At 39.6% G+C, this 17970-nt stretch overlaps 1 protein-coding gene across 1 annotated transcript in view; it reads right to left on the bottom strand.

Annotated features, from left to right (window-relative positions):
* The window catches only part of NPHP3 (nephrocystin 3), a 48866-nt gene extending 36788 nt beyond the window's left edge, over nucleotides 1-12078 (bottom strand). Inside the window, exons 1-7 of the mRNA XM_065876764.1 lie at nucleotides 11686-12078; nucleotides 9469-9594; nucleotides 8743-8893; nucleotides 6846-6998; nucleotides 5331-5464; nucleotides 3756-3916; nucleotides 1367-1523 (exon numbers count right to left, since the gene is read on the bottom strand). Of these exons, the coding sequence (XP_065732836.1) occupies nucleotides 1367-1523; nucleotides 3756-3916; nucleotides 5331-5464; nucleotides 6846-6998; nucleotides 8743-8893; nucleotides 9469-9594; nucleotides 11686-12078 (1275 nt within the window). The remainder of the gene's footprint in view (nucleotides 1-1366; nucleotides 1524-3755; nucleotides 3917-5330; nucleotides 5465-6845; nucleotides 6999-8742; nucleotides 8894-9468; nucleotides 9595-11685) is intronic.
* Between the last annotated feature and the right edge of the window lie 5892 nt (nucleotides 12079-17970).

Genomic DNA, 17970 nt, shown 5'->3' on the forward strand with positions numbered 1-17970 from the left:
CACATAACCTTCAAAATCCATCTTTATGCCAATAAAGCAAAGAAGTTTATCCTACATTTAAATTTATAATCATAGTAGAGAGATCTTATTTGACTCCTATATAAAAAAATGCATCCTCTAGTATACTAATTTTTAAAAGCAATATTTATAGAATAAATAGAAAAAAGATAAAGATTAATATCTTTCGTTGTGGCACCTAGTGAACTAGGCTGGTACTAAAATAATTCAAACAAAGAATGAAATGGCTCTGGAGATTAACTGTAATAAAAATGTACTCTTGTCTTAGACCCTTCACTATGTTATGCTGGCCTCAAGAAAAATGCCTGTATTCATATTTGATCTTATTTTCTGGCTAGGCATAGAGAAACAGAAACTTCGACAAAATCCTAGAGTTGTTTTTGATTGTATTCTTAACACTAACTATAAACATTTACTATAAACATTTACATTAAACATTTACCAGGTTAGTAATGTAAAGCCTGTAATCTCTATTCTAAAATATATCCTACCACGCATCTAGGGATGATCAAATCCTTCTACTCATCATCAGTTTTTGGCTTTTCCCAATGCTTTCAGCAAAGGTTACCATGAAAAGGCTCCTCCTTACACTAATCCTTGGTCAATAATAGATAGAAGGACTCTGTGCTTGGGAAAAAAGCACAGTAGAGATTCTGATTTATCCACTACAGATCATACACTTTTGAGGCACATATTGCTGTTGATGCCTCTCTTTCTCTCATAGTCCACAACTAATCTGTTAGGAAATCTATTGGCTCTGTCAAAATTTATCCAGAATCCTACTGCTTTATTTTTTTATTTTTTTGCGGTACGCGGGCCTCTCACTGTTGTGGCCTCTCCTGTTGCGGAGCACAGGCTCCAGACGCGCAGGCTCAGCGGCCATGGCTCACGGGCCCAGCCGCTCCGTGGCATGTGGGATCTTCCTGGACTGGGGCACGAACCCGTGTCCCCTGCATCAGCAGGCGGACTCTCAACCACTGTGCCACCAGGGAAGCCCCCTACTGCTTTTTATCACATCCTCTACCACCACCCTGGTCTAAGCCACCAGCATCTCTCATTTGGATGATGGCAACAGCTCTCCACCTCTGCCCTATGCCACTACCTTCCCTCCAAACCACAGTCAATTCTCAACACAGTCAATTCTTCCTCTTTGGTTAAATCCTTCAACGGCTCCCCACCTCACTCTAAGTAAAAAAAACAAGGTTCTTCAGCATCGGCCCCAATGACCGCTCCTACTTATGTCCCCTCACTCGTTCTGCTCCAGCCCCGCTGGCTTCCTTCCTCTCCCCAAACACGCCAGCGCCTCTCTCTGCTAAGCATGTTCTTAAAAAACACCTATGAATTTTACCTTGGCTTTGTTGGTCTTGTTCAGGTTAGAAACTTGATCAATCAGGTGCTGGACAGAGTCAGAACTGACTTTCCCATCTTCCAAACGATGATAAATTAATCGTGGTTTGCCTTCAGGGTTTCTCAGAAAAGCTTCTTCACAGTCTTCCAATAACAGGCTAGATTGGAAATCAGTATTTCTTGTGCTATGCTGCACTGTAGCAGCACACAGTTAGTCAATTAACCTAAGTGCCAAGAAGGGGGATTTACTACAATGACAAGTGGCCAGAAAAGGCCCTGCTGCAGAATAAGCGAAACTTTCCAAAAATGGATGTTTTTATAGCTCTGTTCTAGCTTAGTGTCAATATTAAAGTATAATATATTCACTAGCAGACAATGAGAGTAGGTACAATAAATTAAATTTTAAAGCATACATAATTTAAATTTTTTAAAATCTAATTTAAAAAAACTTCTCAAAAATACTGTTAAACATTGCTCAAAATAATGGTCCATACTCATGAGACTTTGCAAATAAATGGAAAACCTAATTCTATTCACAATTATATAATTTCAAGTTAAAACACAAAAATCATCAGCCTCAAGGTTTCAAGAATTTTCTCTTCTCTAATCCTTTAGCCTTTACTCATTCAATAAATGATCTGAACACTTATACCCCAGATACACTGTAAGAAAGATCCAGAGGCAGATGGGGAAGGTTAGATAGCTATTAATCTTGACTGTGGTAAAGGTTAAAAAAAATTCTAACTATGCTCAATGTACTGTAACTACAGTTTGTACTATTCCTATTTAAATTCCAGAAAACTCTTCAAATAACCTACTAGTGTTTTCTACACCACAAGGAAAACTAAACAATTCCCCTTTCTAAAAAGCATTAAATGAAAGTTTGTCTAGAAAGGCAAATTACTGTGTGTATACAGGGGAAAGCCATTATATGATTCAGAATTTGCATAAAAAACTAAAATACCAGCCCCAATACGAAACAGAAAAAAAAAGCAAAAAGAAGAAAACAGAAAGAAAAGACAACATGGTTTTAAGGATTAAAGCATTAACAAGAGAAAAACAACAAGTGACATATACTATCACCTAGGATAAAATACTACCTAGATATTAAAGAATAAAACAGGATATATATATATATATTTTTTTTTTTTTTTTTTTTTTTTTTTGCGGTACGCGGGCCTCTCACTGTTGTGGCCTCTCCCGTTGCGGAGCACAGGCTCCGGACGCGCAGGCTCAGCGGCCATGGCTCACGGGCCTAGCCGCTCCGCAGCACGTGGGATCTTCCCGGACCAGGGCACGAACCTGTGTCCCCTGCATCAGCAGGCGGACTCTCAACCACTGCGCCACCAGGGAAGCCCCAGATATATTCTTAATATAAAAACAAAACAGGAAAATAAAAGAGAGAAGGGGAGGTAAAGGACTCCAACTAAAGGAAATCAAGTTGAAGGAATCCTTAAACTTATTTTGGGAAAAGCTTCCTTGACCACCTGGTCTCCGGGTAGAGTCTTAAGGATCAATGATAGGTTATATTGCAGGAACTCTCATAAAGCTTAGGGCTCCAAACACTTCCAAACACAGTTAAAGTCAGAGTTGGTCCTCAATAAAAAGAGAAAAATGCTTTGGAAGGATTAAATCCAATCAGATAGAAAATATAGAAAGAAAAATTAACTTCTTATTTAACCTCCTATCTATCTTACTTTGTCTTCTATCTATATATCTAACTGGTAACAAAAAAAAAAGCTTCATTTGCATACTAGGTTCATTGATGTGATATTTCACATTATAAGAAAACTGCTCACTTTACTGGATTTAAGTAGTTAGCTCCTCAGAGAATTAAAAATATGATTTAACACCTATGCAAGTGTTCAAGTGCCTCTCAGTCTGTATCTGAAGAAAGAAAATAATGAAGGTTAATGCTGATTATTGAAATCAGGGGTCACCACCTTCTTCTGTAAAGGGTCAGCTAGTAAACATTTCGGGCTTTGCGGGCCATACAGTCTCTGCTGAAATACTCAACTCTGCTGTTGTAGTGTGAAAGCAGCTGTAGACAATACATAAATGAATGACCATACCTGGGCTCCGATAAAACTTTATTTATAAAAACAGGTGGCTGACTGGATTTGACCTGAGGGCCATAGGTTGCTGACATCTGATTAAAATGATCTTTACATTAATGATGTTAATCTTATAACCTATTAACAAGCCTAACAGTGTGAAACTTTTAATTTTTTATTTTATTCACGTATTAAAAGTCATAGAATTTACTGAATTTCATGGATTGTTTTGATTGTAAGAATGCAATTAGAACTTATCTTTCAAGTTCATCTGGTAATCTCAATTTCTATTTATGAGTTTAACTTCTATAATAAATTATAGAATTTTCAGCTTACCTTGGTAAAGTTAAATGAATGAATAAGATAACTAATGAACTCTTCTCAATTTCCCATTTTCTTACAGTGAGGTACTGATTTTCAATATCAATTGGAAAATACACAGCATGGAAAAAATATCCCATTGTCTCACACATTCTTTTAAGTTTAGGTGAATAGTCCTAAAAACAAATTAAAACATAAGAAAGCACAGCTTATTTAACTAAAGATCTAGTCAGCTTCATACTACTTAAAATCAAAAGGTTATGTTGGATATTCTCTGATTTAAAACTTTAAAAATTATATGATCACATCTTAAAGAAAATCTTTAAGAGAAAAGGCAAGTTTCTCTATAAAATAAAAATAGTAATAGCTTAGCAACTTTCCTGTTTCCTAGCTCAGAAAATGATTTATCTCATAATAAACCTAAAACAACAGGAGTAAAGTATTAGACTATTTTGCTTTGGTAGTTATTTATTATTATTATTATTATTATTACAAATGACTTGTTTATTGTTATAGGGTGAAAAATGTAAATCCATAGATTTATATAGTAAAAAGTATCCGCCGTGATATATTAGAACACTAAAGCAAACAGATATAAAAATATGTTGGTCTATAACAAATTAAGGCACTTAGTATGATGATTATTATTATGCAATACGTTAGTAATTCCCTCAACATGTGTTTGGGAACAGCCTATACTCAATGAGTAGAAGCTTTGGTTTTCAAAATACTTTGTCTTTTTACCAAAATTGAGTATTATCAAAAAGGAAAGCTAAATGAACTTATTAATCAACAATCTGGACGATGTTAATATAGCAGGTATAGCATGTGACATGCATATTTATGTAAAATTCAGTTAGAACAGTAGTTGGTAAAGTTCTCTGTAAAGGGCCAGATGGCAAATTAATAACAGCTTAAGAACTTGGCTGTTTTGGCAGAGGTTTTTGTGGTCCATTTAGTCTCCATCATAATTTATTCTGCCATTAGTGAGAAGCAACCTGAGACAATACATTGCACGTGGCTGTGTTCCAATATAACTTTATTTATAGACACCAAAATTTGAATTTCATATAATTTTCATGTCTAAATATTCTTCTTCTTTCGACTTTTTTCAACCGTTTAAAACTGTAAAAACCAATCTTAGCTCTAGGTCATACACAGACAGACTGCAGGCCAGATTTGGCCCACAGGCTGTAGTTTGCTGACCCCTGCCTTAGATGAAACCCAATGGCTGCCTTGAAAAATTTAAAACCATGACAAGGATTAAATTTTGACATAATCTGAAACAGATTCAAGAATAGAGCTGGCAGGTATTAACTATAGCAGGCACCATCAGTAAGGGCCGTAAACACTGTGGAGAACGTGTAATGAAGTATTCAAAAGCATAAAGTTCCAAGGCCTTAATTTGAATATACTGATAATACTGAGTAAGACGTTTTCTTAAGAAAAGCCCAAGATGCTTCCTACTCTTTAAGACATAATCTAGTGGGTAGTAAACTACTTGGTTCAGGCAATCAGTAGTATCATAACCAGGACACAATATTAACTTTATTTTAAATCAGTGGATACAGAATTTATAAATGCCCTCACCTTAAGGAAAAGATCCATTTCGGGCTGGGTTTCATCTGTATAAATGAGGTAACATCTGACAGTGTTGCTCCACAGAGAATGTGAAAACAAGGGGGTAACTTGTAATAAACTAGCTACAGCAATATCCCAGTCATCTGAAAATAAAATTTCTCATAAGTTCCCGAAAAATAATTACTAGAAAACATGTGACAAAACGATTCCCCAAAAGTCTGAAAGAAAACAACAGGCATCATCTGATCTCACTTGTAATACCAACAAAGCTTCTAGAATAAGATATCAGAAGGCAATCAGTTCTCTAACCTCAAATTCTATCCTGGGGCATAAAGCAATCAATGTCACCAGTGGTCTTTGCTGGGGTACCCGTGGCTCCAGTCAAATGTCAGGGAACTAGGCAACATGGGCTGTTCAATTAGTTTGCTACTTGAGGAGAGCCTACATTCCCAGGCTGGCCTATAGTTTTATCTACTTATTATTTTTGAAATACATTGAGTCAAAAAGAAAGTTCAAGAACGGTACAAAACAAAAAATAACCAAAAGATAGTTAGTGAGAATGAATATTTTAAGACATATTTGACTAATTCAAAATGCATAATTAAAAAAATAATTTTCATTTTGCTAATAGATAAATAATTTCAGGTTTTTAAAAAATTTTATTTATTCATTTATTTATCTTTGGCTGCATTGGGTCTTGGTCACTACGCAAGGCTCTCTCTAGTCGCAGTGAGCAGGGGCCACTCCTTGTTGTGGTGCATGGGCTTCTCACTGCAGTGGCCTGTCTCTGTCGTGGAGCACAGGCTCCAGGCACGTGGGCCTCAGTAGTTGTAGCACGTGGGCTCAGTAGTTGTGGCTCATGGGCTCTAGAGCACAGGCTCAGCAGCCCTGGCTTTAGTTGCTCCACAGCAGGTGGGATCCTCCTGGACCAGGGCTTAAACCCGTGTCCCCTGCATTGGCAGGTGGACTCCCAACCACTGTGCCACCAGGGAAGTCCCTATATTTCAAAGTTTTAAGAAAAGAGTGGAGCTACTTATAACATTTCAGATCTGAGGTGGTACTGAAATTCTGAACAGATCTTAAGAGCTGTTTTGGATACCAAATTATATAAAAGATAATGAATAAGAATACTATATTATATAACTGAAGTTTTGTACTCTACTCCACAACTTCTCTAACCTTCAACACCATCAAAGATGCAGAGGGAAGACTAAACACTACTGTTTTTCCGTTAATCTACATTAGGCTCTCACCGCTCAACTAAAATATCCGAGAACTCAGACCAGAAATTCAGTTATTAGAACCTATTGACCAGTCTGGCCGGGAGGCACCAACTGATCCTGATGTGAATTATGTAACTTCATCATTCCTGGTCAGTGACAAGCACCAGTACATGATGGTTTGACAGTGGAAGACACCCAGAACACAAGTCTCATGCTCTGCTGATGGCAGTTTTCCCAGCATAAGATTATAGTACACAGTCACTACCATTAACCAAGGTAATTGGCAAATGGTGTGTATTACCTCTGTTGACGTTAGCAAAGGGTCCTTCTATATCTATAGAACTAAGGGCAAACTCAGGGCCCCGGAAAGACTGCTGAAGCTGAATCATACTCCCTATGGAGGGCTCACTTCCCAAGGCTCCACCAGTCCAATACTCGCACTGGGGTCCAGCAGCTGTAAAAGCAAGAGATTTCATCTGATGAAAACCAAACTATATTGGAATTTCAAAAACTTATCATATATATTCAATGGATTTCTAATGCAAAAAATACTACAATATTATAAATATAACAAATATTCAAAGTTTGATTTTGAAATCAAAACAATGATTTTGAAAGTACTTTGCCACCAACTTCTGGCAAGTTCTAAGGTGGTGGTTAACATAATTCTGGTTATCATCTCAAACTTAAAAAGGGGATTAAAAAGAGAAAGATGAAAAGAAATTAGGAATACAATAACCAAAAGAATTATAATAACAGAGAGGAGTTAAAAACACCCCCCAACAAAAAAATTCTAAAAAACATTCCTAACTATATGATTTAGGTATCAGTGTAAAATGTGAAGGAAAGAATTTCAAAGGAAGACTATTACTGGCACACCAGTAATTAATATAGGTAATTCATTAGGATGTAAGCTAAGGATGTAAAGAGCACATTTTCTTTAACCTCTCAGAGCAAAAAAAATTGTCTGAATCAACAGGTACTTATGAACACGTTGATTTTTTTTTTAATAAATAATAATTCATGGCATCCTTGACTAAACATAAGTAAACTGGTATTTGGGCTAAATCTCTGGCAAAACTGAGATTATTTGTGGGTGACAAATAATGAGTGACATTCCCTCAAGCATTCCTTCTTCATGTTTATATCGAAATAGGAAGAAAGACCTATGAGGAAATATTAACTCGTTTTTATTAACTTGCTAAGAGAATTAGAATATAATAGTTTTGAAACCCTGTACATTTTAACATATGTCAATACTGAAATAATCACGAGGACTAATGCCATTAAGAATCACTTCACTTTTTTTTCTCAAAAGTTAGTAATAAAAGTCCCAGGATGCTAGTTGCCATATTTCACTCCAAAATACATCAGTTTGTAAGAATATAATTATAGTTTTTTTAATAAATGGTAGAGTGACTACATTTTTCCACTGCATTTAAAATAGAATATTTCTCAAAATCAATCACACTTCATTATTATTTCCTTGGAACACAGTGGACCCTTTCAGTCTATGATTCCAAGTTTTTCTTTATTTCTAGAAAAAACACTTTCTATGTTTAATTGTAAAACAAAAACTTTAAAAGTATTTCACAAAACTGCATTGGAAACCACTCAGTGAAATATTATGCAGATATTCTGATAGTTGCAAAGAATATATCAATTATGTGGAAAAATAATGTGACAAGAGACTACTGTCCTCCAACATCCATTCTTCCCTTCCTCCTTTAGTGACACAGCCCCAAATTTTATGTGGATACATGGCTCTCCCGCTAATGATTACACTTTCCCATCTTCCTAGGTAGAGTTCTGGCCAATGGGGTTTGAGTAATCCCATTACTCCTGTAATACAGATTACAGGAGTAATCTGTATATCTTTCAGATTGTGCTTTCAAGGAAAGTAAGGTATTCCCTCCCTCCCCCTGGCTAAATTGTAGATGTGATGTTGGGACTTAGAGGGGCTTAGACCAGAGAGAGAAAAGCTATGGGTTAAGGTTGGTAGAACAATGAGAGAGAAGGAACCTCAGCCTCTACATCATGGACTTCATAGAAAAGAGCTGTCATAACAACTGAGAAAGAGAAAGTGCAACTCTATTTGTAACAGCAATTACTTATAAGTAAAAGGATTCAAAGATGGCTCTATAATCATTATACCTATATTGAAATCTCAAAATATTATATATAGGAAATAAATTTACCAGTAACATCTGTACAGTTGTCATCTGAATCAGACTCTCCAGGATCAAATACATGGATCCCCTGAACCTGTAGCCTCTGAAGTTTACTCTCCAACTCTCGCTTGGCCCTCAGTAAATCCTGAATTTCATTTTCCTTGGTCTCCCTAAAAATCTTTAAAAGAAGGATTTTAATTTTGAAACCGTTTTCCATAATCAATAATTGTATCATCAACTTTTAAGAGAAAATTCTTTCTTTCACAAAATCGATATTCACTTGGTCCTTGATCTCCCCTTTCGTAGGATGAATAATCTGAGTACCTCTACATCACTGTTTTGTAACTGGAACCCACTGGAATTCCAGCAGGATGTGTGTCTGTAGTGTGGAGCTGCCTGGTGTGCTACCTGATGTTTAGCAAATTTGTCCCCCTCCCATTTAATGCCAGTAATGCTTATCCATAGAAAACATCCCCAAACATTCTAAATGCTTTCCCCTAATATAAACACTTCCCTTTCCCGCTCCCCCCCAAATCCCTATTAAAATGTTCACTTTTATATCTTTTCTTTGAAACTACCTTAAGTTTACCTCATCCAACTCAAAAATGTAAAAAGTGCTTTAGTTTAGTTCTTATAACTTTCATGGCTCCTACATCATTTACTTCTGGCTATTCATTGCAGTATTATATGAACTTTTAAAATATACTGCTTTTATTCCATATCACTTTGGGGATAAAGATGTATGAAATTTACCTTAAATTGCCTCTTAACTTTATCTCTGTCATGTTCAAATGTAGCTGCTCTCTCCATTGCTTGATATTTTGCTTCTAAAGCACTTTCCTTTTCCCGAAGTATCTTCTGGTAAGTTTTCTGAAGTGCCTGGAATAATTTACCTCGTTATTTATAACAAAAATAGCATGCCTCCCAAATTTATATTATCTTATATATATATTAAATATCTTAGAATTTCAACGATCTACTTACTTTTTCACCAGTTATCAAGAACTGCATATTGCCATTCTATTCAAACACATAATGGAAAAAAAATGCAAATATGCTTGAATTATAAATGAAGATATTTGACATTAAGCTTTCAATGGAAATTAATGCTTTTTCTTTGAAATACTGCACTAGTTCTTAATCTTCACTACACCTCAGCTTTCCCATCTTTAAGAGAACAAAAAGTACAACTTGTAAGGCTTAACCTGAAGGATAATTACTTCTGTGAGACTGTGCACTCCTTGGCTCCATGTCTTACTCCTCTTGCTAGCCCCAAGCACTAGCAGTGCCTGATACACGTCAGGCTTCCAGTAAATGTCTGACTGAATGGATTAAATAAATACAGAAGGTTTTTAAAAAATGTCTAGATATGTGAGAAAGGAATCAAAAGGGTTACATAAGGAATCAGGATTGGTAACAGGAAATAACCTGGGACTGTGACATTTGTCAACACTTAGTGCACTCTACCCTGGTTGGTCTGGCTTTCTTTTCTACCTCCACCTCAGTCTTTTGCAATATGCAGTGAATCCAAGACAATGGCTTGGATGCATGAAATCAGATATCTGAAATGCATAAGTCCACTTCATATATGCAAGTGCATTAAGACTGCCCAATAGGAAAATCTGTAAGACAACAGATAAAACTGCTTATGTATTCTCAGATAACTGCTAATTATACAACAGCTAATGGGGGTGGGGTAGGGGTGGAGAGGGATTGACTAGAAGGACTAGTCTAGAAGGAAGAAGGCTTCTTCCTTCTAGAAAAATCAGGTCTGAGGTATTTATTTTATTCCTCCAGTAATGAGCTCAGGAACACTTGGGCTGTCCAGAAGTCTCTTCCATAGTAAAGAAAAATAGAGTAAACAAACTACAACCCTCAGAGGGGCCCCAAACTGATGACACAAAGTCTCACGCCTTTGCTCACAAAAAAATAACTTTCCTAATAATCAGTTAAAATAGATCTATTACAGGAAGGGCATGTAATAATTGTTTTTAGAGTAATTTAATCAAGTGGATTAAGGAAATTTGACTATACCTAGGGAACATTTTCAACCACAGCAGTTAAGGTGGTGAAAATCAGGGGCTGCCAGAAAAATTCACTTCAAGATCACTGAAATCCAACAGCTATGGAACTTCACAAAGAAACGAAAATAGGGGCTTCCTGGTGGCGCAGTGGTTAAGAATCCACCTGCCAGTGCAGGGGACACGGGTTCAAGCCCTGGTCCAGGAAGATCCCACCTGCTGCGGAACAACTAAGCCCGTGTGCCACAACTACTGAAGCCCGTGTGCCACAACTACTGAAGCCCGCGTGCCTAGAGCCCGTGCTTCACAACAAGAGCAGCCACGGCAGTGAGAAGCCTGCGCACGGTGATGAACAGTAGCCCCCACCCTTGCCTCTGACTAGAGAAAGCCCGCTCTTAGCAAGAAAGGCCCAATGCAGCCAAAAAAACAAGAATAAATAAATTAAAAAATATATTTAAAAAAAGAATAAAAATAAATTTTAAAAAAATTAAAAAAAAAGAAACTGAGACAGAAGCCCCACCTCCGAGGTATGTAAATTTTTGGGGGGGTGGAGGGGTGGGAGGGCGAGGCGTGGTTAAAAACTCCTAGGAAGGGTTTGATGAGTTTCCTCAACAAATGTCACCAAAGTCTTTGGTGTATATGTGTGCCCCGTGTGGACCTACTTCTCTGGAGATTAGCATTTGTTGCTTCAGGACACTTCCAGGCTAATTGCTTCAAGGCATCTGAATGAATGGACCAGAAATAGAAAAGAGGGGGGGCGGTTAGTTAAGGAATCAGTTTAGACCCCAAGACAGTACGTCCCCTCAAATTAAAATGCAGAGCAGTCAGGCGTCCAGGGGTCCAACTGGCAGTGCGGCCAAGAGGCTGCGGGGCGGTGGGCAGGCGGCCCCGGGGCTCAGTTTCCCGGGTGTCGCGGCCGTCTCCGGTGAGCGCCCGGGCCCGGCGTTACCTGCAGCTCTGCCCGCAGCCGCTTGTTCTCCGTGTCCAGCTTGGCCTCGCGGCGGCCCATGGATAACAACTCCTGGTTCTTGCTGACCCGGAAGATCTCGTACTCCTTTTTCAGCCGCTCGTACTCGGCCGCCGCGTACTCCAGCTCGGGCACGGACGAGCCAGTGGACTTGAAGCTGGCCCCCAGCAGCCCGCCGCCGCCCGCCCCGCGGGGCAGCGAACCCGGCCCGGCCCCCGCCACCGCCCCCGCGCCCCGGCGGAACGAGCTGCGTAGCAGGCGGGCTTTGGGCTTCACCTCCACCGGGATCTCGCAAGCCTCGCCGCCGCCCGCCCCGTACGTGTCCTCGATCACCTCCCCGCCAGCGGGGCTCACGAGCGACGAAGCAGTCCCCATGGCGCCGGCGGCCGCCGCTCCTTGCCACCAGGTTACCAGGAGGGGGCGGGACCAGACGAGGGAGATGGGGCGGGGCAGCAGGAAGGGGCGGGGCGAGCGCATCGAGAAGGGGAGGGCTAGTGGGCGGACGACAGGGATGGGGCGGGGCAGCCGGGTAGTACGGGGCGGGGCAGGGTGGCTAGGCGGGGCCAGAGGAGCGGAACGGATGGGGCGGGGCAGCAGGGCTGGGCTGGGAGTGAGAGCGGAGCGCGCGGGGCGGAGTGAGCAGCGTGGCGGTCGCGCAGTTCCACCAGTGCGCTAAGTCAGGGCCTACGGACAAGGTGAGGTTTTGACTTTTTGCAACAAGGGACACTGCAGACAGCACTTCACAGGAATATGGGGCATCTCACCAAGTAAAGGAAAGGATAGACTATGACAGTATTTGAGGGATATCATGAAAAATGGAGAGAGATGGGAAAACAGTTTTAAACTTTTAAGTCAAGAAAAGTGTGGGGTTGGCGTCTTCTCTCTTATGGTACCTTGTGTTGTTGCCCCTCTGCCGGGTTTCTAACCTCTCCAGGTTTGGAGCCCTGGGAAGGAGGACAGGAGAGGGGAGGGAAAGGCTTTATTTGATTGACACTGCTGTGAACTGGATGTTTGTGCTCTTTGGACTTGGCAAACGGTTAAAACTGGCCCTTCTCAGAGATAGTTTTGTAAGTTCTTCAAAGACTCTCTCCCCCTCATAACTGGAAATCTTTAATCTTCAGTTTTCTTGACCTGGGCTGGTGCAGCTATATTCCAGCTGGTGCTCACTGCTTCCCCAACTGTAAGGAATTCAGTGATACTTTAAGGATCCTGTCCACTGATGTTTATTCCTCCCTACAGGGCCCCACTTGGACAGACCCAAGATAATTCATGCTAGTTGACTTACTGGTGGGGTCCATATCTGATCTACAGGTGTTACAGGTCAGGTTTCCTGGGAAACAGATTCTGAAATGGAGATAACCATGCAAGATGTTTATTTGGGAGTGTCCTTGGGATCAACACCTGTAGAAAGGAAGGGAAAGAAGCAAAATTGGTCAGCGGGAGAAGCTGAGCTTTGCTGCAGCCTCAGCAGAGACCTTAGCCAATCTACAGGGAGTTCTGATCCTGGGATAGCTCTGCAGAGTTGTTCTAAATTGGGGTGGGGGGCTGGGACTTTGTACCCCATACCAGACAGTCATCAGCTTTCTTCAGCCAAAGCAATCCCCTAGGAGACTGACAGTTGAGGACTGTCTGCTGGCATCACTTCCAGTGGCTGGAGGAACAAGTCTTTCAGGCATCACAACATCTACCACAACAGGAAACACATTTTTACCTCAAAGAACTCTGGGAATGCAGGCCAGTTCTCACTCCCTCCATCAAGGTAGCTAGTCATCCTTTCTTTTACCCTATAAATTTTCTTCAGGAGGGAATCAGATACCAGGCCACTGTGTTCTTCAGACTCCAAGAGATACATATTAACTTCTTCAAATAGTCTCCTGAGATAAGGGGAAACATTCCCACCATCCAGTATCTCAAGAACTCCTCTCTTTTAAAGTCCTTTCTGATCACCAGCTTCTAATACTTGTACCCTCAATGTGGGTCAGTGGTTCAGGGAATCATTCACTAGGTTTCCGCCACCTCCTTTGGAATGTGCATCAGCTGGAGACTTCCACTATTATACTTGCATACTAAAATAAAAAGCCATCACTCATTCCCTCCAAACCAGTAGCAAACTACAGTAACTTCCCATAACTTGTGGAGTAAATTCAGATTCTGCAGCCTAGGACCAGTGCCCTGGAGCAATGACTCTCCTTTCCTCACCTCTAATTTATCCAGTAACATCCGTCTACCCACGTCCTTCCACCCTAGTTGGGCTGATTTTCTTCTTGTCCTCATACCAATGTAGTTTCTATTTCCTTTCAGTACTCTGCCAACCCTCATTTCTTTCAAAGTCTAGCTTCTTTCTCTAAGAAACTTTCCCTGGATAATAATACCTTTCAAGAGTTTATCATATCAATATTTTCAATTCAATAATCTTTGCCTTTGTGCAAAATACTGTACTTAACTTTTCCTGACCTTGTTCTCCATTAATTGTGTCCCCATTCTATTCATCTTGGTTTTTGGTAGTTGTTATTGTTATGATGCCATTTGTTGCTTAGATTCATCACCAGCAATCATATTCAACTCCTGCTGAGAACATAATGAAGTGCAAATGACTGATGACCCAAAGAGATGTCAGATGTGGCTGGGGTTCTCAAAAAGCATAGGAGTTGTCACTGCCTTCCCTAATAACCTTTACATAGTTTTGCAGATACCCCCCCAAAACAAATCCAGGTTTGCTGAGACCATGGAGACTCCTTTCTATATAGTGATTACTGGCTGTCTTTCTCATCAAGGACAATATGTATAAATTCAGCACACATACTGATCTTGGATAACTGTTGGTTAATGCCTAAGTGACATAACTGAGTGAGTGAGCCCAGAGGTGACCAGTTACTCAGTGCCAGCAGATACTCAGTGTTGTTGGTTTCCAACATATTTATTAATCCTAAACTTATCACAGAATTTGTTCCAGTTTCTAACCTTATAATTTGTTTCCCTTCTTTATGGTGAATTTAACCCACAAACATCAGTCTTCATTTTGAAAGGATAATTTTGAATACAGAACTATGGTGTGGAATGAAGTCTCTGGCAGGCAGCTTATGGCCCGTTAAAGATGGCTACAAAATTTTTAATACTCTATCTATTGAAAGGTGAGGTTTATGATGAGGACAGGCTACATAATTTGTGGGACCCAGTTCAAAATGAAAATGTAGTGCCCTTTGTTCAAAAATTATAAAGAATTTCAAGACAACAATAAACCAAGCATGAACTCCTTTTGAGTTCAGGTTTCTATGCAGCTGCACTTGAGATTTTTCAAAGGGTCACACAGCCATGACTCCAGCCTGTTTATGACTCCTCCCTTTGAATCTGGTTGAGCACTGGAACTTTTTTGACCAGTAGACTATGGCAGAAATGACTCTGTTCCACTTTCTTTATCTTGGAACACTCTCTCTAGGAGACTTGAGCTGCCATATAAGGAGACCTACTACTCTAGCCAAGGCTGCCAGACTGGAGAGGTTGTGTGTAGGCATTCCAGGCAACAGTCCCAGTTGGCCTAGCCTTCCAGCCAAGGCATGTGAAATGAAGCCATCTTGGACTCCTCAAGCCAAACTATTTGCTCATTGGGTACCACTAAGTGACTTTTTTTTTTTTTAACATCTTTATTGGGGTATAATTGCTTTACAGTGGTGTGCCAGTTTCTACTTTATAACAAAGTGAATCAGTTATACATATACATATGTTCTCATACCTCTTCACTCTTGCGTCTCCCTCCCTCCCACCCTCCCTATCCCACCCCTCCAGGCGGTCACAAAGCACCGAGCCGATATCCCTGTTCCATGCGGCTGCTTTCCACTAGCTATCTACCTTACGTTTGTTAGTGTATATATGTCCATGCCTCTCTCTCGCCCTGTCACAGCTCACCCTTCCACCTCCCCTTATCCTCAAGTCCGTTCTCCAGTAGGTGTGTATCTTTATTCCTGTCTTACCCCTAGGTTCTTCATGACATTTTTTTCCTTAAATTCCATATATATGTGTTAGCATACGGTATTTGCCTTTTTCTTTCTGACTTACTTCACTCTGTATGACAGACTCTAGGTCTATCCACCTCATTACAAATAGCTCAATTTCATTTCTTTTTATGGCTGAGTAATATTCCATTGTATATATGTGCCACATCTTCTTTATCCATTCATCCGATGATGGGCACTTAGGTTGTTTCCATCTCCGGGCTATTGTAAATAGAGCTGCAATGAACATTTTGGTACATGACTCTTTTTGAATTGTGGTTTTCTCAGGGTATATACCCAGTAGTAGGATTGCTGGGTCATATGGTAGTTCTATTTGTAGTTTTTTAAGGAACCTCCATAGTGTTCTCCAAAGTGGCTGAACCAATTCACATTCCCACCAGCAGTGCAAGAGTGTTCCCTTTTCTCCACACCCTCTCCAGCATTTATTGTTTGTAGATTTTTTGATGATGGCCATTCTGACTGGTGTGAGATGATACCTCATTGTAGTTTTGATGTGCATTTCTCTAATGATTAATGATGTTGAGCATTCTTTCATGTGTTTGTTGGCAGTCTGTAAATCTTCTTTGGAGAAATGTCTATTTAGGTCTTCTGCCCATTTTTGGATTGGGTTGTTTGTTTCTTTGTTATTGAGCTGCATGAGCTGCTTGTAAATTTTGGAAATTAATCCTTTGTCAGTTGCTTCATTTGCAAATATTTTCTCCCATTCTCAGGGTTGTCTTTTGGTCTTGTTTGTGGTTTCCTTTGCTGTGCAAAAGCTTTGAAGTTTCATTAGGTCCCATTTGTTTATTTTTGTTTTTATTTCCATTACTCTAGGAGGTGGGTCAAAAAGGATCTTGCTGTGATTTATGTCATAGAGTGTTCTGACTATGTTTTCCTCTAACAGTTTGATAGTTTCTGGCCTTACATTTAGGTCTTTAATCCATTTTGAGATTATTTTTGTGTATGGTGTTAGGGAGTGATCTAATCTCATACTTTTACATGTACCTGTCCAGTTTTCCCAGCACCACTTATTGAAGAGGCTGTCCTTTCTCCACTGTACATTCCTGCCTCCTTTTTCAAAGATAAGATGACCATATGTGCGTGGGTTTATCTCTGGGCTTTCTATCCTGTTCCATTGATCTACCTTTCTGTTTTTGTGCCAGTACCATACTGTGCTGATTACTGTATCTTTGTAGTACTGAAGTCAGGGAGCCTGATTCCTCCAGCTCCGTTTTTCGTTGTCAAGATTGCTTTGGCTATTCGGGGTCTTTTGTGTTTCCATACAAATTGTGAAATTTTTTGTTCTAGTTCTGTGAAAAATGCCAGTGGTAGTTTGATAGGGATTGCATTGAATCTATAGATTGCTTTGGGTAATAGAGTCATTTTCACAATGTTGATTCTTGCAACCCACGAACATGGTATATCTCTCCATCTATTTGTATCATCTTTAATTTCTTTCATCAGTGTCTTATAATTTTCTGCATACAGGCCTTTTGTCTCCTTAGGTAGGTTTATTCCTAGATATTTTATTCTTTTTGTTGCAATGGTAAATGGGAGTGTTTTCTTGCTTTCACTTTCAGATTTTTCATCATTAGTATATAGGAATGCAAGAGATTTCTGTGCATTAATTTTGTATCCTGCTACTTTACCAAATTCATTGATTAGCTCTAGTAGTTTTCTGGTAGCATCTTTAGGATTCTCTATGTATAGTATCATGTCATCTGCAAACAGTGACAGCTTTACTTCTTCTTTTCCGATTTGCATTCCTTTTATTTCCTTTTCTTCTCTGATTGCTGTGGCTAAAACTTCCAAAACTATGTTGAATAAGAGTGGTGAGAGTGGGCAACCTTGTCTTGTTCCTGATCTTAGTGGAAATGCTTTCAGTTTTTCACCATTGAGGATGATGTTGGCTGTGAGCTTGTCATATATGGCCTTTATTATGTTGAGGAAAGTTCCCTCTATGCCTACTTTCTGCAGGGGTTTTATCATAAATCCGTGTTGAATTTTGTCAAAAGCTTTCTCTGCATCTATTGAGATGATCATATGGTTTTTCTCCTTCAATATTTTAATATGGTTTATCACATTGATAGATTTGCGTATATTAAAGAATCCTTGCATTCCTGGAATAAACCCCACTTGATCATGGTGAATGATCCTTTTAATGTGCTGTTGGATTCTGTTTCCTATTATTTTGTTGAGGCTTTTTGCATCTATGTTCATCAGTGATATTTGCCTGTAGTTTTCTTTCTTTGTGACATCCTTGTCTGGTTTTGTTATC

The sequence above is a fragment of the Phocoena phocoena genome, chromosome 4 (assembly GCF_963924675.1).
Source record: "Phocoena phocoena chromosome 4, mPhoPho1.1, whole genome shotgun sequence".
In the NCBI taxonomy this organism is placed as follows: Eukaryota; Metazoa; Chordata; class Mammalia; order Artiodactyla; family Phocoenidae; genus Phocoena; species Phocoena phocoena.